General features: G+C 39.9%; 1 protein-coding gene across 1 annotated transcript in view; it reads left to right on the top strand.

Moving 5' to 3' along the window:
* The window catches only part of PAPSS1 (3'-phosphoadenosine 5'-phosphosulfate synthase 1), a 90,873-nt gene that overhangs the window by 31,470 nt on the left and 36,678 nt on the right, over positions 1-22,725 (top strand). Inside the window, exons 6-9 of the mRNA XM_045820432.1 lie at positions 5,154-5,267; positions 7,242-7,353; positions 8,945-9,150; positions 12,205-12,340. Of these exons, the coding sequence (XP_045676388.1) occupies positions 5,154-5,267; positions 7,242-7,353; positions 8,945-9,150; positions 12,205-12,340 (568 nt within the window). The remainder of the gene's footprint in view (positions 1-5,153; positions 5,268-7,241; positions 7,354-8,944; positions 9,151-12,204; positions 12,341-22,725) is intronic.

Here is a 22,725-nt window from a genome sequence, read left to right as displayed (position 1 = left end):
CTCTAAACAAATGTTCCATGTTCGTCTTGCTTCATGCTGTTACGTTTGTGTTAATTGCAACAAAAATACTCACTTTATGAATCTTTTTAGAAGAGAGAAACCTTTGGAACTTTTATTTGGCATTGGTTATCAGAAAAATTTGGTATCTAAGTTGTGAGACTAAAATTCATTTTAAAATATTTCTGGATGTGAATTTTGAAAAATGAAGAATTTTGTGAAATGCTTGTAATGAAAAATTATTTTGACTCAGAAATAGGAAAAAAATTTTCTCTTTCTTGAAAACAAAGTCATTATAGCATCTATCCATACAGAACTATACATTACTAAAAATGCATTCATGCCAAAGCTATGGCTTTATTAGTGCACAAAACATTAAAGACATAATTTGGTTGGGCTAATAGAATAAGTTAGTATAAATGCTGTCCTTTCCTGTTCAAAGTAATTCTCTTGGAGACACCCAGATTTGCTCACAAACTGTTCATACCTTTGTTTTTTTTTAACTCTGGGTATGCTTGGAAGGAAACTACACACACTGTGTAGAAACATTGGTTAGCTCCCAGTTCCTGCTTTGAACATCTCTGCAGAGGGAACTGACTGTACCCTCCTGTGCTGTGGTGTTCTGGAGATGGCTGACTTTGGGTGGAGGCAGGGGGCACAGACCCTACCATGTGGGGCGTTGCAGGGAGCAGTGCGCTGCTGCTGCTCTCCGTCAGTGTTTGTGAACTGACTCTGGTGGTGCTGGTTTAGGAAACTAGCTAAATATGACCTTGCATCCAACAAAGATCAAAAGATTAGTTTGTTGGATGCTGTCCTCTGACCTTCCAAGCTTGTCAGTAATTACCAGTGGTAAACGTTGGGGAGGGAAAGATTATCAGCACCCCATAAGAAAGGTATTCTAATGCAGGTTTCAGAGATGGCAGGAAAATGCTTAATGGACAGTTGTCGTATCAGAAAAATGCTTAATGCAGAGTTGTCATATCATTGAAGTTGAGAATGAAATTCTTCTCTTCCCTGGAGTACCTGTGTCATTTGTTCCCAGACTGGGTTCTGGTTCCGAACTTCTAAGAAGTGTGGAGTGGTGGAAATGATGGGATTTAAAAACGCTGGTTGAAAATCATTCACGTGGAAATGCTTAGGCCCAGCTAAAATGTTGAGTATCTTTACTTTTTGTCAAAATGTTTATCAACACAGACATATCACATGCTGACTAGAAACCCTAGGAATTATAAATGTTTAATAAACTCTTTAAAATAAACTAAGAACAACTTGTGTGACAAAATGTTTCATGACTTAGTTTTCATAGGAGAAACAGTAAAGGGTTTTTTTGTTCTTGAAGGAGAATAGTATGGAGATCTCAGTTCCAACACTTACCAATTAAATGTACACCTCGGTAAATAACCTGCCATCTGTGGCTTCACTTCTGTCTCTGTAACATGGGAAACAGTAATAGTGCCTGCCTGCCTCAGAATTGTACTGATGACTGTATGAGTTAATGTGTCGAGTGCTTAGAAATGTTCCTGGCATGCAGTGAGCAAACTGTAATGACTGTTTATTGAGTATTTATTGTGTGTTAACTGCAGTGGAAGACAGTGTAGTAGGGACTTGAGACAAGTTAATAACCATTCTCCTGAGCCTCAATGTCCTCATCTGTAAGTGGAGACGAGCAAATGGTTTCTTCTACCTTCATAGATAGAACTGATGGTGTGTCCCTAAAGTTTTGTGATTAATGTAAATATTTAAGTTTAAGTCTGTTTTGTCATACCGTTTCTCACAGAAGTCCTAATGAATGTCAGACTTTTTGTCTGGAGAATTTTAATTCTTTATTTTACAGCTGGGAAAATGTGTATGTCAGCTTTGTAGATCCAAGAGGCTAATTGAACATACAGGGTATGTGTGCAGTTCACTTAATGCACATTACATTATTGTTCCAGGAAAAGTTGATTCTGAATTTTTATTTTCTAGTTGATGAAGTTATAGGCTTTGTACAGACTGCTGAAACTATTAATTTCCCTGTAATGTGCCTGTGGGCGGAAAACAGTTGGAAGGGAATATACAAAAATGATAATAACCGTATATAGGGTGATTTGTTTTTCTCATTTCCTAATTCTCTTTACTGCTATTTTCTACTTTAAAAGTGTATTAACTGTATGAAAACACATGTATTGATGTATTAAATATAATGTATTAAAATAGTTTCTAGATCTAAAAGGCATAGAATGGGCTTTGTTAATCTATTTCTCTTATTAGATATAAAGAAGAGTCTTTTTTATATGTGATTTTCTCTTCACTTGCACAGTGAAATCAAGTATAAATTGGGTATATTTACTTATCACTTCTTTGGCATCCCCTCTGCCCCCAGCAGAATTTAAGTCATGTCCTTTTTAGCTTGGGTTCATGGAGATAATCTACTTCAGTCATACAAAGTTGTAGAGTATTTATATGCACAAATAAAAGACAGAGCTGGTGGAAGCTGTCCTCCTTCCTTCGCCATTGTCCTCTAATGCCCCGATGTGGTCTTTACCGTCAGGAAAGACAACAAATACCTATGGCTGTGGGTGATTACCAGAGGCTTAATTGCAAAAGACGGTCTGGAAGGTTTATGAAGTGTCCTGTGTTGTGCGGGATTTGTGCCTCACACACATACTTTTCCACTCTCCTCCGTGAGCAGTAGGGCGGGCACTCGAGGGACACTACGGGGCCTCCAGAAAGTGCCCTTCGTGTCTGTGCTCCAGGAGCAGCCTAGCTGACTGACCTTGGTATGGCAGTGTTTCCTTATTTCTTTTGTGTCTTTTAATTTTATTGTTTCTTTTCTTTTTGTTTTCCTTACTGATACTTGGGTTTAGGATGAAAAACATCAGAGGCCTTGAATTTACGAGTAGGATGAGCTTGTTTCTGGCACATGATTTAGCCAGTGCCAAACTATCTCTCTTTTGTTCCTCCTTTGAGGGAACAGAGTGTTGGAGAAATGTGGAATGATTGTTTCTAGGTTCTCAGAACCACAGGGACCGCTTGAGCAGTGACACCTCACCTTTCATGAGATCATCTAGCTTTGATATGCTTGTCTGGCTCTGCTTTTTTCCCCTCTATGGAAGATATTAATGTAAGACCAAATATAAGTTGAAGTTTCTTCCCAAACTTACTCCTCAGGAAAAATAGTAGAGAGTATCCTTAAAAACCTGGTTCTTCCATTAATATTTATTTTGAATAACCTTTTTATGTTCTGTATTTTTTTACTGGACTTCATGGGGCAGTTTTGGGTTCACAGCACAGCCGAGGGGAAAGTACAGAGAACGAGTTCCCATACGTGCCCTGCTCTCCTTCCACCGTGCACGCCTCTCCTACTGTCGACATCTGCCACCAGACCCGCACACTGGTTACAGTTGATGAACCTCACTGACACATCTTTGTCACCCCTAATTTATAATTTACATCAGGATTGTACATTCTCTGGGATTTTGACAAATATATCCACCACTATGGTATCATACAGAATAGTTTCATTGCCCTAGAAAATCCTCAGTACTCTGTCTGTTCATCTCTCCCTCTACCCTCACCACCCCCCGCCCCCTAACCCTGGTAACCATTCCTTTTTTACTATCTCTGTAGTTTTGCCTTTTCCTGAAAGTCATGTTGATAGAATTGTATAGTATGTAGCCTTTTCAGATTGGCTTCTTTTTTCAATGTCTTTTCATGGCTTCCTAGCTCATTTCTAATCTGTGTTGTATAATAGCCCATTGTCTAGATGCGCCACAGGTTATTCATTCATCTGCTGAAGGACTTCCCAGTTGTTTCAAGTTTTGACAAATATAAATAAGGCTGCTTATCAGTATCTGTGTGCAGGTTTTTGTGTGAATGTAAGTTTTCAACTTATTTTGGTAAATACCAAGTAGCATGATTGCTGGATTGTATGGTAAGAGTTTATTTAGTTTCGTAAGGAACCACCAAATTGTCTTTGCAAGTTTCTGCACTGTTTTGCATTCCCAACAGTGAGTGAGAGTTTCTGTTGCTCTGCATTTTCATAGTTTTTGGTATTGTCGTTGGTTTTGGATTTTGAGCATTCTAATAGGTCTGTAGTGGTTTTAAATTGCATTTTCCTGATGACATATGATGTAGGGTATTGTTCTATATGCTTATTTGTAATCTGTTGATCTTCTTTGGTGAGGTGTTTACTCTGACCTTTGGCCCATTTTGTAATCGGGTTTTCTTATTGTTGAGTTTTAAGAGTTCTTTGTATATTTTGGATAACAGTCCTTTTTTTAGATATGCATTTTGCAAATATTTTGTCTTAGTATGTGGCTTGTCAATTCTCATTCGAGAATTACTTTATTTTGAATAACAAAGTACTGCTTGGATGAGATACCTATATGAAAAGCTGCTAATCAGTGCCAGTTTTAAATGGGTGTCAAGATTACTTAATAGATTTGGCTTTGAAAATTTAAAGTAATTAAATACACTTAGTAATTAGTCTTAGGAGTATGACAACTGCAAGCAACCCTTGTAACAATTACCCAATGAGCGGCGTGTGAGTGCCTGTGTTGTGGTAATTACAAATTACAAATAGATTCTTGAAGGATAAATGTGGGTGAGCCCTGTCCCAATGTCATGTAAGTGAGTACTTGCAGTTTGCGTGAAATTTCCAGACTACATTTCATATGGGATCCAGAGCGCCATTTCTCAAACCTGCAGTGGTGGGGGTACGGCTGGCATGCTCGGGAGCACTGTGTCGCATCCCTGAAAAGGTGGCTTAAGTGATTGGTTTCATCACATGCTAAAGATAATGATTATATTTAGAGTGTGTTTTTTTTTTTTTTTGGTGGGGGGGGCTTGTTTCCTAATTCTTTTTATCATTACCTCTTCAAGGTCATGTCTTCTCTGCAGTTGCCTGATTTTGACATATATGGTACAATCTAGGAATTTCTTTCTCGCTAGATAATGAGATACTATGAGTAATGACTTCTTGTATGGGGGATTCTGTCTGCTTAAAAGTAGGCCAACTGACATTTGGAAAATTGACTAGGCAGGGACAGCATTCAAATCCCTCTTTTATACTTCTTTTTTAAGTCTTATTTTGAAATTTTAATTTTCTTTATTAAGATACCTTTTGAAGAACTGTACATTGTTAAATGTTTAATTGTACTTTTGTTTTTGTATAGGACATTGTACCTGTGGATGCCTCTTATGAAGTAAAAGAACTATACGTGCCAGAAAATAAACTTCATTTGGCAAAAACAGATGCAGAAACATTACCAGCATTGAAAATTAATAAAGTAAGTGCTTTGTTGGTTTTCATAACAAACAGTTTAGCCTTATATTCAGTCAGTAGTCTATAAAAGTTGTAGCTTTGTAGTTTGTGTTTGAGGGTGTGGTTAGCTGTGGTGTGTATCATCACAATTTCCAGGGTAGGAAATGTGTCTGATCTGTAAAACCATATTCCCAAAACACCATGGCTTTAATTTTCTTTTAGTCATAATATTTATTTATTTTCAAATGTCAAAGAACAAAGGTAGTACAAGATTTTTAGGCTTATCAGAACACCTGGGTTCTAAAAGGTTGAAAAATATTAATCTGTAATAGTTGATTGAAAATAATTAATTTAAAAATGAACCTTTTTTTTGCTTTAAACATATTTTCTTATTCTCCTGCCAAAACCCTGACTCTTCCTTTCCTATATTATTAAGAATATTTCTGTTGTATATCTTAGTTCTAATGATATCTTTAGGTATTTTCCCAATAAAAAACATCTTAAACTAGATATGGTTACAGTGGAAATTATAATTTATATTTCAACCTTAGAGAATTTTAAGTCATTATTACATATACTCTAAAAACAGACAGGGATGAGAACCTGGACGAGAAGAAGAATGACAGTGAATGAATATGAATCCAGGTCAGTCAAACTTGACAACTCAGAAAGACAGTATTCTTTTCTTAATGTGAACTTTCCTTCAATACAGTGGTTTATTCTTTGCAACAGCAGTATGAAAAATAATTAATTAAAAACTTCATGGTAAGTCAGGTAATATTATAAGCTTGGGCTGCCATAACAAATACCACAGACTAAATGGGGTAAACAGTAGGAATTTAGTTTGTCACAGTTCTGGAGGTTGGAAAGGCTAAGATCTAGTTGCTGGCTGACTTTGTGTCTGGTGAGGCTCTATTCATGGCCTGAGGACTTCTGCTTTCCTACCATATCCTCACAGGGTAGAGAGAGGGAGCTCTGGCATCTCTTCCTCTTCTTCTCAGGGTGCCAACCTGTTGGATTAGGATCCACCATTATTACCTCATTTAACCATTATCACATCCTCATAGGCCCTACCTCCAAACACACTAATATTGGAGGTTAGGACTTGGACGTGATTTTCGGGGGACACGAACATTCAGTCCATAATAGATATCATCTTGAATTGGATAATAATATAAACACATAGTGGCTATGGTCAAAGGTGTAAGAAAAAACTAAAATGAAAACTCGACATGAAATAACTAGGTTCATGAATATAATTTTTCCTATGAATTGAAGTGGGGGAATTTGATTTTTCAGTGGAACACGTTGGCCAGCCTCTTTGGAAATAAGTAGTAAGTGACATTTTACTGCACACCGCTTGGCCAGGTGCTTCATCTTTTCTCATTTGGGAACCACTGTTATGTGTATACAGCACCTAGTTAAAAATGAGCATACCCTGCTTACATTTATGATCCATGGATCATTGTTACTTTAACATTCTAATGGGACAGACTAGACATCTTAAAGTTCAAGTACAGCCTTTGTAAATGAAGGGTACTCTGTCATTGGGGAGGGACCAATTTTGGTATTTTTAACTAAAGTTTAGTTTAGGGCAGTGGTTGTCAGAGTGTAATTTTCAGACTATCATTGTTAGCATCTTTGAGAACCTGTTCAGAATACAAAATCTTGGACCCTACAGCAAACTAACTGAACCAGAAACTGGGAGGTGGAGCAGTCTTCATTTTAACAGGTCTTCCAGTAGTTTCTTATACATATTAATGTTGGAGAACCACTGGTTTGGGGGATGCTGTCCTTACTGGAAATGCTTGCAAGCCTAATGTTATTTAAACTTATTAAGAGACACGTATTTCTCTAGTGCCCTTATTCTCTATTCGATTTGTATAATCTTTAATTGTTCTTGAGATGTTTTCATCACTTCCAAAATTAAATTCCTGAAGGCCACTGCTGCTTTTGTTCACGTACATGACATAGAAGATTTTCCTTTCTCCTTTACTAGGTGGATATGCAGTGGGTGCAGGTTTTGGCAGAAGGTTGGGCCACCCCACTGAATGGCTTTATGAGAGAGAGGGAGTACTTGCAGTGTCTTCATTTTGATTGTCTTCTGGATGGTAAGACATTTTACATTCGACACTACATTGAGTGTGCAAGAGATATTACACAGTTGCAGGGACTGTTCACTATTTATATAGAGTAGCAGTCCATTTTAATGAAGGTAGCATTTTAAGACTAAGTTATAGCAATACTAGACATTTTGTGTGGATAGTGAGGTCTGTGTTCCACTTTTTGTTTCTCCAATTGTGATTTATTGCAGGGGGAGAAGGAAAACCTAAGGAGTGAAAATGAATTTCAAAAGCAAATAGTTTCCCTATGCATTTCTACCTGATCATTTTTGTCTCCTTGAAAAGTACACATACTTTCTCAGTTTTGCTCTGCTGAAGCCTGTGTTTACTTAAGCCAGACATCCTAATAGGGAGTCAGGGAGTCAAGTTAAGGAATCCTGAAGTAGATGGTTAAAAGGATGGTTCTTCCTATGCTTTTAAAACACTAAAAAAAAAATGTGCCAAAGAAATTGATGTTCAATATATTGTAATTCCAATCTAGCTACCTTACACTTTGTATACTGTTAGTAGGATTGATTTACCACCTTAAAGAAAATATTGTTAAATGTCACAGAACCCTACTAAATTGCTACCACATCCTACTGTATTATGACTTTTTAAAACTGGGGAGTGAAATACATATCAGAAAATGTAATTTCTAATCATTCTTCTCAAGAGATTTTATCATAAGAACATAAGGATTAAATACTGCTCTTTGATTTTCTTCTTTGGGACTCATGGCAGCGTCTTTGTGGACTGCATCCTGGATAATAATTTAGTCTTGGATTCAGTGCAAATCTACCTGCTAATTTTCTGCTTTGAACTGTGCAAGTGGTGGTAATTTTAAAATAGCCAAGCAGTTATCAAAGAAGTTACGCCATGATTTCCCAAAACAAGTATGGTTTCTATTTGGTATGTAAATAAGATCCACATAGGAATTTGAAAGTGCATTTTATTTTTCTAATCTGTGCACAATGAGTAGAAAAAAACTTTCAGAGCTTGAAAGGTTGGGGACTGAGAATGCGCCTTTAGTCTCAGTGGAACGTATTTTGGTTTAAAAGGAGCACTGATTACTTACTGCTTTTGTTTCTTGGCCAGTGATAGCTGACATTGGTTCAATTCTGATTAAAAACCAAGAAACAAAAAACATTTTGGGTGTTTTTGTCTTCCTTTCTTAAGGATACCCAAGTATACTTAAGTATACTTGATCACCTTGCCACTCAAAAGGATTTAAATTTTTGAAAAATTCCTGAGCCATAGTTTTTGTCTTATTCATATATTGGAGATGTGCAGTATGTTTTTGATGATGTTAGGCTTAACTAGTTGATTTTTCCTTCTTAAACAGTTATTTTTTTTACTTCTGTGATTCTGTACCATAGTTTTCCCCCAAAAGACAGTTACAGGAATTGTTGTGAGGATTGCTACATACATTGTTGATTTTCTTAATATTTGCTGTTTTTTTAAACCTCTGTTGCTTGTTCTGTCTCCTGATTTTCTGTGCCAGGCACCATCTGAACACTGTCCGTGTCCCCTAATGTGAAAGGTGGGTATGTGAGGCCCATTGAGTAATCTGAACTGTGTGTTCTTGTGTGTCCTGCAGGGGGTGTCATTAACTTGTCAGTGCCTATAGTTCTGTCAGCTACTCAGGAAGATAAAGAGAGGCTGGACGGCTGCACGGCATTTGCTCTGATGTATGAGGGCCTCCGCGTGGCTATTCTTCGCAATCCAGAGTTTTTTGAACATAGGAAGGAGGAACGTTGTGCCCGACAATGGGGAACGACATGCAAGAACCACCCCTACATCAAGGTCCTGTACAAACATTGCTGCATTTTATCTTGATTTACTGTTTGTGCTGACAATGGTGGGCATTACCTATCGACTCTTGCATTGGAACTGTTAATGTTTTGCAGAATCAAGACTGGACCTTAGAGCAGTGTGATGAGAATTTGATGTTGTCATTTGGTCCAGATAAATATCTGTTCAACAACTGTTTAAGCGTCTACTGTACACTGGGCACTGGGCACTGAGCTAGATGCTGGTGCTGGGAATATAGGGTGATGGGCAGGGCAAGTACAGCCTTTACACACTTGGAGCTCTTACCTTAGGTGTTGGGCAGACGTTGATCACTCATGTACTTTCAGTAGGACGTGAGGTCAGGGCGCTGTGGGAGCCCTTGGCAGGGGGGTTTGTCTGGTCTGGGTTTCTAATTGAACATGGTGTTTCTTGTAGGAAAGCAATGAAATATAATTAGTTTCTCCAGAGTGCCTCATGTATTTTATGTATTTATTATATGTGAAATGTTGTCATTGAAGTCAAATCTCTGTCAGTCAGTGTTTTAAAGTACACTTTGAGCATTAAAAGAAATGAAGTGAAATTGTAGTAGCTTTATCTAGAAAATTTCTGTAACATCTGTTTAGATCATGGCAATGTGCTAAATTTCATTTTATTGTTTCATGAAGGACAAAAAGGTGATAACTTTTTAAAATAGGGGATATATTTTCTTAGAAAATAAGGAGGTTGAATTTGTGATGGTGTTGGGCATTCCTTCAACATTAAAATCCTATAGTTATTAATAACAGGTAAACATAGTCTCTAAAACATGCTCATGCAAATTCTTCGAGCCACATAGCAAACCTGTGGGATGGGCGGCATGTGCATCTTACACACGGAGAAGGTGGGACTCATAGGGGATAAATGCTCAACCAAAGCTATGCAGCTAAGAGGTGGGAGGAAGGTCTGATTTTAGTGCAAATCACTTTGGGCGTCAAAGCCATCCGTCTTCCCTAATCATAGCAGATAGTAATTATTGGTATATTTGGAGTTTCACATACCTACTATGTAGCCTGTATCACTGCAGGGTACTGTTCATATGAGTTTGGTGGAAGAGACATTTATTTTGTAATCACTGAACAGATGTCAGTGCTGTTTATATTTTGTCCCATTTTTCAAAGAGTGATCTGTGGGACTTCTTTGTATTAGTTGGTACCTGGTTGCTGCCCGAGGCATCAGGAGGATTTGGGTAGGAGGGAGCTGTGAGGACTATGGCACTCCAGGCTTACGGAGCAGGACGAGCAGAGATGGGATGTCTTTCAGAAATAGCTGGTTGTTGAATGAGAAAGAAGGGGCCTTGAGAAGATGGTGGGCTTACCATTCTACACTAAAATGTTAAGACTTTGTTCAGTTCATAACTACTTACATGTAGTTATGCTTTTCAAACTATATTTCAATGTTTTGATCCTTACAGGGATCCTTGGAGGTAGGCAAAGTGTTTTTCTTTACACTGAATAATCTTAATGTGGGTTCCACTTGCCTAGAGCTGCAGAGGCACCTGTTAGGAGTCAGGACTACAGTCCGTCCTAGGTCTTCTGTGTTCCTTTTACTACGCTGCATGCTGACTGGGAATGAAGAGGTCACAGGCAGGTTTGGAGCATGAGAGGATTACCAAGTAGAACTTGGAGGACCTCTTAACCTGGTTGCCTTGTGCAGGATGTCCACAGTCCACCTCCACTCCCACCGGGACTGCCCGAGCCACCCAGTTTTTAGGCTAGACTCTTGCAATCATCTCCTGGCTGGAATCCTGCTTCATCTCTTACCCACTACCCCCCATTCTCCTCAGAGCGGCCAGAGTGAGGCATCTGAAAATATAAATCTGAGCATATCACTCTCCTCTTTAAAACTCTCCAGTAAGCTACTCATTGTAATTAGAATAAAACCCAAATGCCTGACTGTGGCCCAGCGTGATCCAGCCCTGGTCTTACTCCTCATCTCTATTGCTGTACCTCTGCTCCTGTCTGTGCCTGAACCCTTTCTGGTCTTCTAGCCACATTCACTTCTTTCTGTTTGAGGACTAAAGCCTGGTGCTGCTCTAGGACTTCGTACTTGCTGCCCCTCTGCCTAAAATACTTTCCCTCCACGACTGGTTCCTTTTTATCATTTCAGGTTAAATGGCACCCTCCTCGAAGAGGCCTTCACTGCCTCCTTTTCCTTAACTTTACTCACTGTGCACCCTGGACGCTGTGTTCCATGGCCCTGCTTATTTTCTCTGTAACATTCGGTACCAGCTGATATTTCTCTGGTTTCTCTTCTGTCTCTCCTGCTGTAATGTAAGCACCATTGGAGAAAGATCTTTCTCTCTCTTGTTTTCTGCTGCATTTTCCAATACCTGCTGTAGGCCCTGGCACATAGCAGTTACTCAGTAAATGTTTATTGAATGAGTAGTTTGATGGATGGGGTGGGGCCTTTTAGTGAGGAGGACCAGGTAGGAAGTGACTGCAGCAGTTCAGGTACACTGTTAGCACATAAGCGGAAGCAGTCATGGGAAAAGGGTGAGCTTGAGCTACTCTGTGAGGGTGGATACATCCTAGAGAATAATATCTCCTCTTCCCAGATTCAGGGAAAGAGGACGAGAGATGTTGTAAGAAATTTAAGGTGGCTTGAAGATTGGAAGGCATGACTTTGCGTCCAACTCTGTCATCATTACTTTGATTTCTCTAAAGTTTAGGATTGGAGAACATAAAATAGGGAGTGACCCAGGGTTAGAAATTTTTCTGTTAATCAACATACAACAATGGAAAGAATGTTTTTGTTACTTAAAAAATCATAATTATTCATGTTGGTTTTGTTTGCCTTTTTTTGGTAAATGTAATAGTTGTTTCACAAGTCCTTTGAGAAATTATAAATATATTTTAATTCTGTATTGTTTCCAGTCTTGGTTCATTTGTTAAGCTAAACAGATTTACCATTGGCCTTGGGATGAAAGAAAATGTTTACAGCTATAGTTGGCTTGTATGAGAGAACTCTTCTCACTTATGTTCTCTTGGTTTCTGTTGAAAACAATTATTTTCTTTTTCTTCCCATTAGATGGTTATGGAACAAGGAGATTGGCTGATTGGAGGAGATCTTCAAGTCTTGGACCGAATTTATTGGAATGATGGCCTTGATCAGTACCGTCTTACTCCTGCTGAGCTAAAGCAGAAGTTTAAAGATATGAATGCTGGTACGACGTGGGCCTGGTTATCTAATACAGGACTATTTGGGGTTTCTGCTTGACAGAGAAAGTCAAGCAGAAATCTTCTAGAAGATTTTTTCCATTACTTAATAATGTAAAACAGAATAATGAGTAAAGTTAAATGTAGCAACTGGAATATGTAAGGAAAGGTGTAGTTTGATTTCACATTATTTTACTATGTGGAAGATGGATGGTAGTAACAAATTGATCTTTTACTTGTTTATTATAAAACTCACCTGTTGAAGCCAAATAGAACTATAGAAGAGAAATTAATTTTTTTTTAATTTATTGATTTTAGAGAGAGAGAGAAAGGAAGGTGGGCAGAGAGAGAGAGGAAGACAAACATCAGTTTGTTATTCCACTTATGTATGCATTCATTGGTTTATTCTTGTATGTGCCCTGACTGGGGATCGAACCTACAACCTTGGTGTATAGGGATGATGCTCTAAGCTACTGACACCTGGCCAGGGCTCAAAGAGAAAGAATTTGAAGAGCTCACTCATATCATTGTGCTTTATATCTTCAGAATATCTTATATGACTGGAATGTATCACTGTAGAAGCTAATAGAACAGAAATTTTGTTGTGTTTGCTGTTAACTCAGCAAATGTTTGTTGTTTCCAGAGTACCAAGTGCTGAGATCCAGGAGCTTACTCTGGAAAAGAGGAAGACATTAAACAAATAGAAGAAAAGATTGTTGCAGAGTAGGTTAATAATGATTTTAAATTTCCAGATTAGGATAAAATAGAACAGTGACAGCAGAGAGTCTATGGATGATGTTCTTTATCATACTGTCTTATATATTATAAAGTACTCCAGGGCAGACTTTTTTTATATCAGATATCTGCTATTCTCAGATCTTTTACAGAGAGGTAGGGAAATGATATTTACACTAGTGACCCATTCTCTTTTTCTCCCTACTCTCACAAGTTCACGGTGTCATGTGAGGGAACAGAATTCATTGTAGATTTTGTAGATTATTTTAAGATCTGAAGAATTTGACACATCTTAGAATTATGCTACTAATTAATTCTTACCATCTACAGATATGTTGAAGCCCTGAGCTTTAGTGCTGCTTTTTTTTAAATACATATTTTCTGTGTAGAAATCAGGTGGAGATGGCTGAGCAAAGTCAGGTGAATGTGGTTGCTTTAGGAAATAGCTGGTCATTAAGCCATATTTGCTAACCAGAAGCTCCCCTCCCAAGTGACTCCAGGGACCAGGGCAAGCACTCATTTTGTCAGTGTGCCCAGCTTCTACGGGCCCCAGATCCTGGCCATTGTTCGGAGTCCTGTGCACAGCAGCCCCCTGCTTCGCTGCCTAGTAGTTACATGGTTGGAGGAAATTGCTTTCACTTCTAAGGCTTACTGCCTTCAGTTGTAAAAATGAGGACAATGATGGTACCTCATTGTAAGGCATAGGACATTTTATTTTAAAAAGTGAAGGAAATTGCTTAAGGCACTGTAAACAGTACCTGGCATACAGTAAGAGGTTAAAGTAATAATTTCTGTTACATGAGTCTGAAGCTAGACTTAAGTGTGTTTGTGTGAAGGTTAGGAAAAGAATATCTGTTTCTTTTTAAGCTTTACTGTGGTATGTTGGTATTTGACACGAGAAGATCAAGAACTGGAGGCCGCACATTTTTCAGAGCTGCACAGTTCCCACTCAGCCTACCTCCTTCATTCACATTTCCTGCTGGGTTCCTGTAGGGTATTTGAGTGTAGGATTTCTCACCTTAAGCCCTTCCAAACGTGACTCTTTTCCTTGGAATTTGTAGCAAATATCTGGCTTAAACTACTTGTGCAGGAATTTCTCTGAATGCTTACTTGGTGCTTGCCTATGCAATAGCTTATTTATCTTGTTTCTAGCTAACGTTTTTTTGGCCTAGTCACAGGGGAATATATCATTCTTTATGTAAGTCAGTGATGCACCTCACTCTCTTGTCAGTACGGGACAAGAAACTGCCTGAGGACAAAAAGTCATCTTCTCCCAACATTCTCTTCGAAGCAGGGAGTGCGTTAGATGCTGTCCTGTACAGGTACAGTGTTCACAGCCCTGGCAGTCCTTTCGCATTCATGGGAATGAGACACTGTTTGAGTTTCTGGTCCAGCGCTGGACTCTTCTCTCCTTGGATTTCTTACTCAAAGACCTAATGCATGTTTGAATTATTTAAGGCACTTCTAAGTTTGGTCTTTTATTTGCAACCAGAAGCATCCAATAGATTTTTTCTGATGAATAAGAAGATGTTTAATGGGGGACTTGCTGAGATGACCTCAATTTACTTTTAATTTTTTGCCAAAATTTGAATTTATACTTAAAAATTTATGTTAGTAAATTAATTATTGGCACTGTTGAAGAGTCTTATCATGGAATTACCATTTATAATTAGAGATTTTAATATTACATCTGTTTTACACTCTTAGTGGGCCAAACATTTTAAATCAGTTAGAGAATTCATTGTGTAATGAGTGATTGCAACTTTGTTTGAAGTAGCTAAGGGCCAGTTATTAGCTTTATATTAGACAAGGATTGTGGAGTGTTATTTTATTTACTTTTCCATTTTAGACTCTGGCAAATAAGCAACATACCGAGGTATTTTCTTTGTAGTTCTTGTCCACTTGTGGGAAGCCAATAATAAGTCATCTGCAGATGTGTATGAAACGTAGTTCAAGGAGAGAAAACAGGGAATGTTTTCTTTCTTTTACCTAGGGTTTTCTTTTCTTTAACTCTTTCTCTTTCTCCTTTCCTAGTGTTAGAAGAACTCTGATTACCCCTTACGCACATTGATATGAGCGATTTTGCTGCTCCGACCATTCTGTGTAGCAGGAGGATTGAGAGGCCTTTAGTACTCAGATCAGTGGTTGCAAGGTGTCACAGTTCCAGATGGCAGGTTCTTTCAGCCACTGGTGGTTGATCACTATCTTGGAAAGAAAGAATGAATTGCACTGAAGCCAAGTAAGAGCCAGTTAGTATTTATTACACACAGAACACTGGTATCCTGCCAGGTTACAAAGGAAAAAACTGACATAATTTCTTTCAAGCCTAGTATGTGGTAGCACAGTGTTGAATAAATCTAAGAAAGCGTTTAGAGCTGTTGAACTAAAAAGCAGATTTTAAATGAATGGATAGAGACATTAGATGACTGTCTTTGGCAGAGTTGGGAGTGACACAAGAGAAAGCTGAGGCCGAAGCAGATAGTTTGCCCATGAAGGCATGAGGCTTTCTTACAGTAATGTCACCGAGCTGGGGATAGTGTGTTCTGAGACTGGGTGGGGAGGGACTCTCACTGAAGTCAGAGCATAACCAGATGAGGCTCTGAACATAATTTAACAAAGTAAGTGCTTCAGAAAGGGGTGGCCAGGGTGCAGGGAGCCTTCAGGAATGTTGCTGCATCCAGGGACGAGCGGTTTTGGGCAGTGTTACCACTCCTGACAGGGCACAGGAAGGAAACTGTTTCTGGAGCCTGGTAACAGGAGCTGGGGCCATGAGGAGGGGCTGCAGGGCAGAGCTAGTGGTGGGGAATGCAGGCACAGTCAGAACCACACACTGAGACAGCATGCGGATGGTGCGTGGGCTCCTGTGGATTTGGTCTCCCTCCATCATCCGGCTGCCTGCTAGAGTCCCCATCTCGGAGGCAGGAGAGGGCTCCCCACCCCCAGGTGTGTGCACACAAACGCACACACAGGCACAGGCAGAATAGGTGGGAAGCAGCACAGAGCCCAGCTGGCAAAAAGCTTTATATTCCATATTTATAAATTTTAATTTGAAAGCATTTCCAGTCTTAAGAATGAAAAGCATTTCATTGCTGCATGCTTTGGGTTGGAAGAGTACCTGTTTGTGAAGAATTCTAATTAATGTGCTTATATATACTCAAGTGGTCTATCTTTGTCTTACTGAATTTTTTGCCCTCATAAGCAGTTTAAATAAAAGAAATACTGGTAATTTATGACAGTCCAGAGAGAGGCAAGGAGATCAAAGTCTTTCTTCCATTCTCTCCAGAAACCTCCCACAAAAACAAACATTACATGTGCACATGCTCACACACACCCCTCCCTAACTCTAGCATTGTTGTCAGTACTCTCTTGTTTAGCTACTATATTGATTTAGGGAAAGCAGAAATGCCTGTTCTTAGAGCTTTGGGGTAGAAAATGTGGCAGATATTAAAGCTTGAGTAGGGCTGGAAGAATAGACTTATTAATTACTGCTGTATATAGGACAGTTTTACAGAGAAGAAGTTGAAAGCAGGGAAGCAGGAAGATGTTGTAATTCTGGGTTTCATGGTTGGGATGCATACCAGGGCTCTGACTGTGGGCTGGGGAGCTAAGCACAGTTCTGAGAAATCTGGGGGAAGGGTGACTAGGAGTTAGGAGTCCTTTCTTGCTCACCTTATTTCTTGCTCAGAACAACCCCACCCAGAGTACTGAAGTTGTCCTTGGGCACTCGGCTGAGAAATTGCAGATCATTGGTCCAACATAGCTTCTTTGCACGGTGCCCCCCAGTGTTTGATGCTGTGATATTAGATTGGGTGACCTGTGTCCTACACTGTCCAGGGAGTCAGTGCCCACCCTCTCCCCACCATCAGGAAATGCTCGTGACCACTGTTGGCTTGCCCTGTTGCACAGCAACACTTGCTCGGAAGAACCTTCTCCACTTTCTTCTTCCCCTTTCACCTGCTGGAAGGAAAGTGTCAGATCATACTTGTTTCCATAATGTGTTGGCTTCTAGTGTAGATGGTGTCCAAGCCAGAGGAAAAAGGGAGACCCTGTACTATGCCTTCACGTAGACATGAATTATAGCAAAAGGAATGGTTTTGGGGGACTAGACCTGTGTTTGGCTTGAGATGTGACAGTAATGGTGAAGGTGGAAGAAATCAGGGGATGCAGGGCAGTAATGAGCAATATACATTGAAATGTTTTCAGTGATGTCTCTAAACTGCTGAATTGGAAGGTCAGGACTTAGAGATGCAGCTAACAGAAGCCATCTGTATGTGCAGAGTAATTGGATCCAGGTGAAGGGTAAATTTCCTGAATGAGTATGTAGAGAAGGAATTTCACAGGACCCAGCAATGAACCCTGTTGCTCTGAAAGGGACTACAAGATGTCAGAAACAGGTGATTATACCAAAATGGACAGCAGAATATAAAATGTTATGCATGCTTGATTAGAACTGTGTAAAAATGTATGCAGAAGGAGAACAACTAGACTGTGCAAAAATCCAAAAACAGCCATATTGGTGTAGTGCATTTGTGGGTGATATTTTACCCCCAAATTTTCTTCAGTGTTTCATGGCAGAGGCAGATGACAGAAAAGGTTGGTGCCATGGTTAGCAGGCCTTGAGACTATGAGGACAGTGGGGTATTATTTTTTAATGTCAGAAGCAGCAGAGAGGTAAGAGACATTTAAAACAGGAAAGTGCCTTTGGCTCTGTCAGGAGTGTTGTACTATGTGTTGGAGTAGGAAGGAATTGGTCAAATGAATCCAACCCTGTTGTTTTCTTCCATCATTTCATCCTTCACGCTGTCACCAGACTTGTCTTCTGAAAACAGAGATATAATGATATCCTAGTCACAGATGAAGGAAGTACAGTACTCCTTTGCACATGAATTTATTTTCTAGTTAGTGAATGTTTGCTTCTCTTCCTCTGCCTAGACTGTAAGCTCCAGGGGGCAGGACCAGTTTCACTGTAGCCTCAGGACAGCATATCTAAAATGGAATTTCCCTCTTGTCCCAGACTGGTTTCTTCCCTGCCCCACCTGCTGTGGCTGCTGTGTGGAGGCTGGGTGCGGGGAGGAAGACCAGTTAGTTGGTGGACACGTCTTGAGAAGAGGAGGTGAAGGGCTGCTATGCATGGGTCGTGAAGAAAGTAGATTTGGTGAGATCTAGGGAAGACGTGACTCCTTGCCTGTGGAGGGTGAGCGCTTGGAAAGGCTCTGCGACTCTGGGATGAGTGATGGTGCTGTGCTTCCTGAGAATGGGGAGAAGGACCAGCGGTGTGCATGGAGGCTGGGAGGAGTCCACTCCCAGGTGTCTGTGGGGCACTGAGAGGCGTCTGGAGAGATGGTCTGGAACATAGGGGAAGGTTTGGTCAGCAGACACAGATTTACTGGTCACTAATCTAGATCCTTGCTCAGGGGCGTCTGCAGCAGGACGGGGAGCGTGCTGAGGGAGAGGGCAGTGCCTGTCTTCACTCTGGTTACAGTGTGATCCCACTGACCAGTGTGTAGGGTGCATTCTGTCAGATGACCCTGCCCGAGTCCTGGGGGAGGAATACATTACATGGGTAGAGAGAATGGAAGAGTTGGTGGAGGTTTTATTTTATATGGAAGTGTGGGAACATGTTTGTCATCGACAGTCATCTTCTCATTTTGCCGTCTCTTCACTCTGCCCACCTACGCTCTGCTCTCCCCCACATCAGTCCTGCACAGTCCTGTCAGACTAGTTTTCTGTAGCACACTGCTGAATGCCGCTCTATTGGGCAGCCTGGTGCCTTTCCCCGCCCCCTTCCTCCAGGTGCGTTTTCCTTGCCTCTCCCCCTCTCCTAAGCCCCAAGGGCCCTTCTTTTGCCTCTGTAACTTGTTCCCTGAGCCCATGCAGCCTAGCTGGCTCACTTGGCCCACCTCTGTGACTTTCTAAATAAACATTTGCTTGGAAGAAAAGAGAAGGCACTACTGGTTAACTCACAACCCTTGTTAGGTACACCGTGTCCTTTCTAACCTGGCATGTGCTATTCTACCTGCTCATCTGGTGCCAGGTTTTATATCCGTCTTTGACAGAATGAATGATCCTGTTTTCCTCAGACACATCTCTGCTGTTCTGCATCCACACTTTTGCTCATGTCAGCTGGCTTGCTTGGAATGCTGATTTTATTTCTATCAGCCACATTTCATTTGTCTGTTCAGAGGTTGGCAAATTACAGCCTGCAAGCCAAATCTGGCCCTCTGCTAGTTTTTGTAAAGAAAGTTTTATTGGAAAACTGCCACATTCACTTGTTTATGTACTGCCTGTGACTGTTTTTGCAATGCTGTAGGCTGCAGAAACCCCATTGCCTGCAAAGCCTAAGCTGTTTCTCTGGCTCTTGAAGGAGAAAAGTTTGCTTTTATTCATGATGTCAGCAGCTTTGTTGTACACCTTCTATCCATCAAAATTACAGAATACCTGGTCCTTTCCCAGGAACAGGAGTGCAGAGGACTAGGAAGAGATGGACATCATAAATGTTAATATTGAATTTCAGTCATCTTGTAGGTCGTCTCCTGTTTTCAAACACAGTTGAAACTGTGATCTTAGGTAAAGCAGTCTTAAACTAAGTCATAAGGAATTATAAATGAAAAGGCAAATACATTACCGTGATTATAGTGTGACAGTGGGTGAAATCACTGTTTTTTGAAAATGGGATGAAAATGTGAGGCATTAATGAGAGTTGTTGTAAGTATCTGTGGCCCCAGGTTCTTAGTGGTCCATTATTCTTTTATTCTTGATGGAAGAAAATTTAATAGTGATGTATATTGGGTTCTGTTGTTGGGACAGTACCCTGGGAATGTAGCTTCCAGTAGATTAGGTACTCTTGTTATATTGTTCATTCACGGAAGTTCTCTAGTGGGGAAGCCACTGGGTAGGGATGAAAATACAGCCTGGAACCACAGACAGTTAAAGCCATTTGTGTAATTCATTGATAAATAAGTACAAGGAATTGAAAAGACTGGAAGTTGGAGAAAGACCTGGTTCTGTTGGCAAGGAAAACACTGGGCAAACAGATCAAATGGTCATTGGATTTTTGAGTGCAACTGATAATGAGGAAAGAATTCTACCTGTAAGAGATCTCAGCAGTGAAATCCTTTATATGTTTCTAAGGTGAACTTTTAATAAGTCATCCATCTTAACTTTATCTGCTAAATATCCAGTGTGGAGCTAGATTAATTCTTTTTGGAAAGAAAACCTAGGTAGATAAATTATTAGAATCTGTGAAATATGTGTATTTGAGACAGAATTTATCTTTTATGTTTCCTTTTGCACATCCTGTCTTATAAATAATCCTGCTAAATGGCGATCTTACAGGATCAGATTTGACCTGATTGAGGTCTGGGAATGTAGTCATCATACTCCTGAGATGCATTAGCCAAGGGTCATATTCAGAGATGGACCGCTGTTCCCGATTACAGAGGACACAGGCTGTATGTCCAGTGCAGAGCTCACATGCCCTCACCCTGGAAACACTCGCTGGGAGTACAGTTCACACTGAAGTGGACCTTGAGTCACCAGGGGAACAGTGGGTTTAATTCCTTGCCAGGAACTTATAGGGTGTGTGTGCGTGCATGTTTAAAGAATGAACTGTCTTAAGGAACTTCAATTTATTGAGTGCACCGTGCATCTAACCATACTGTGTACTTGATATTATTTTATCTTCATAACAGTAACCTTAGTATCATTCCCCTTTTAAAGATGCAGAAAGTGAAGATGGCTAGCATAGTAGTCCGATGATATGAACCCATGAGCATTCTTTCCCAAAGCAGTGCTTCTTCTGGTACCCTGCATATGTCTTCTCTTTTGAAACTTGTTACTATGGGAAATTTCAGATATCTACTACTTTCATTGGCAAGTAGAGATAACAGAGTAATGAATCCCCGGGCACCTCTGCGCCAGCGTCAGCCGTCATCTACTCCTGACTGCTCGTTTCACGGGGACCCCTGCCCCGCCTGCGTGTTACTCTGAAGCGTATCTCCAACCCCATGTCACTTCATCTAACTTCATGTCACTTCATGTCACTGCACCTACATAATAATAATAGTTCCTTAATATTATCCAGTAACCAGTGTTCAAATTTCTAATAATTTTATGACAGTCACATTTTTTTTGTATGTTTGAATCAGGATCTAAATAACAGCTATACATAATAATTGGTTCATATATTTCTTGTCATAATTTTTTACTTTCTTAACTTTTTATTTTGAAATTCATTATTTTTTTATTATAGTTCAAGTACAATTGTCTCCATTTCCTCCCACCACTCTTCCCTGCCCTACCCATCCCAACCTCCCACCCTCAATCCCACCCCCCTTTGGCTTTGTTCATGTGTCCGTTATAGATGTTCCTTCTTGACCTTTCCCCTTTTCCCCCTGTAATCCCCTTCCCTGTGGTTACTATCAGTTTGTTTTTTATTTTAATGTCTGGTTATATTTTGAAATAATTTTCAATTTCAAGAAAAGTTGCAAGAATAAGTACCAAGAACCCCCTTATATTTTTAACCCAGATTCGATAAATTTTTTTAAGAGAGGAGAAGGGAAGGAGAAAGAGAGGGAGAGAAGCATCGATGCGAGAGGGGAACATCGATGGTTTGCCTCTTGTGCACACCCCAGCCTGAGACTGCACCCACAACCTAGGCATGTGCCCTGACTGGGAATTGAACTGGCTGGTGGCTTTTAGGTTTGCAGGCTGATGCCCAACTGAGTCACGCTGGACAGGCCATGATTCTTAACATTATATTTTATTTGCTTTTTCAGCCTGTTTGAAAGGTAAACAATAAAGACGTGATCCTTCATTACCCTTTAATATTTCCTAAAAGTAGGGACAGTCTTTTGTCTAACGACACTATGCTCATCAAACTCAGGAAAACAATATCGATGTGCTATCTGATCTGTATATTCCATTCAAATTATGCCATTGTCCTAATAATGTCCTTTATAGCAAAGTCAGCAACAACAATAAAGTCTTCTCTTAGCCACTTTTTCTTTCTGGTTCAGGATGTCATTGTGTTTCAGTCTCAAACAGTCACTTAGTCTTTGTTGTGCCTTTTATAAGTCATTTATTTTGTTGAATGTCTCAGTTTGGCTCAGGTTACACGTATTTGATCAGGAATGCTGTAGGAAGCAATGCTGAATTCTCAGTGCACTGTTTGGGGGCTCACAGTTCTGATTTGTCCTGTTACAGATGAGGGTAACCTTTTTTTAAGTTAACTTTTATCACTTAAGATTGTGTTTGTCAGGTTTTTCTGCTGTAAAGTTAGCAAATTATTTTGTACTTATTAACAGGTAAATTTTAGCACATTACAAATACTGCCAAATGGTGAATTTCTAATTCCATCATTCCTTTTATATTTATTAGCTGACTTTCTACCATAAGGTAGAATTTCCACTTCTCCCCCATTGATTTATTCATCTGTTTTATTCTTTAGGGACTCAGAGATTTCTGTTTTGCTCATGGGGTTACGGTCCATTACTCTTGCTTACTTTGATGTTTAGCTTGTTCTGGGTTTCCCCAGCTGGTTGCTGTGTCCTTCTGACATGTCCCCATCATTCTCTGAGCACTGTTTTTCTTATGACACAAAAGATGTTTCAGCAGCTCTTCAAATAACTTCAGTGTCATTACATTATAATGATGAGAT

The sequence above is a fragment of the Phyllostomus hastatus genome, unplaced genomic scaffold (assembly GCF_019186645.2).
Source record: "Phyllostomus hastatus isolate PE091 unplaced genomic scaffold, TTU_PhHast_1.1 phas_scaffold_39, whole genome shotgun sequence".
Classification (NCBI taxonomy): domain Eukaryota; kingdom Metazoa; phylum Chordata; class Mammalia; order Chiroptera; family Phyllostomidae; genus Phyllostomus; species Phyllostomus hastatus.
This window is presented reverse-complemented; position numbering and strand designations above follow the sequence as displayed.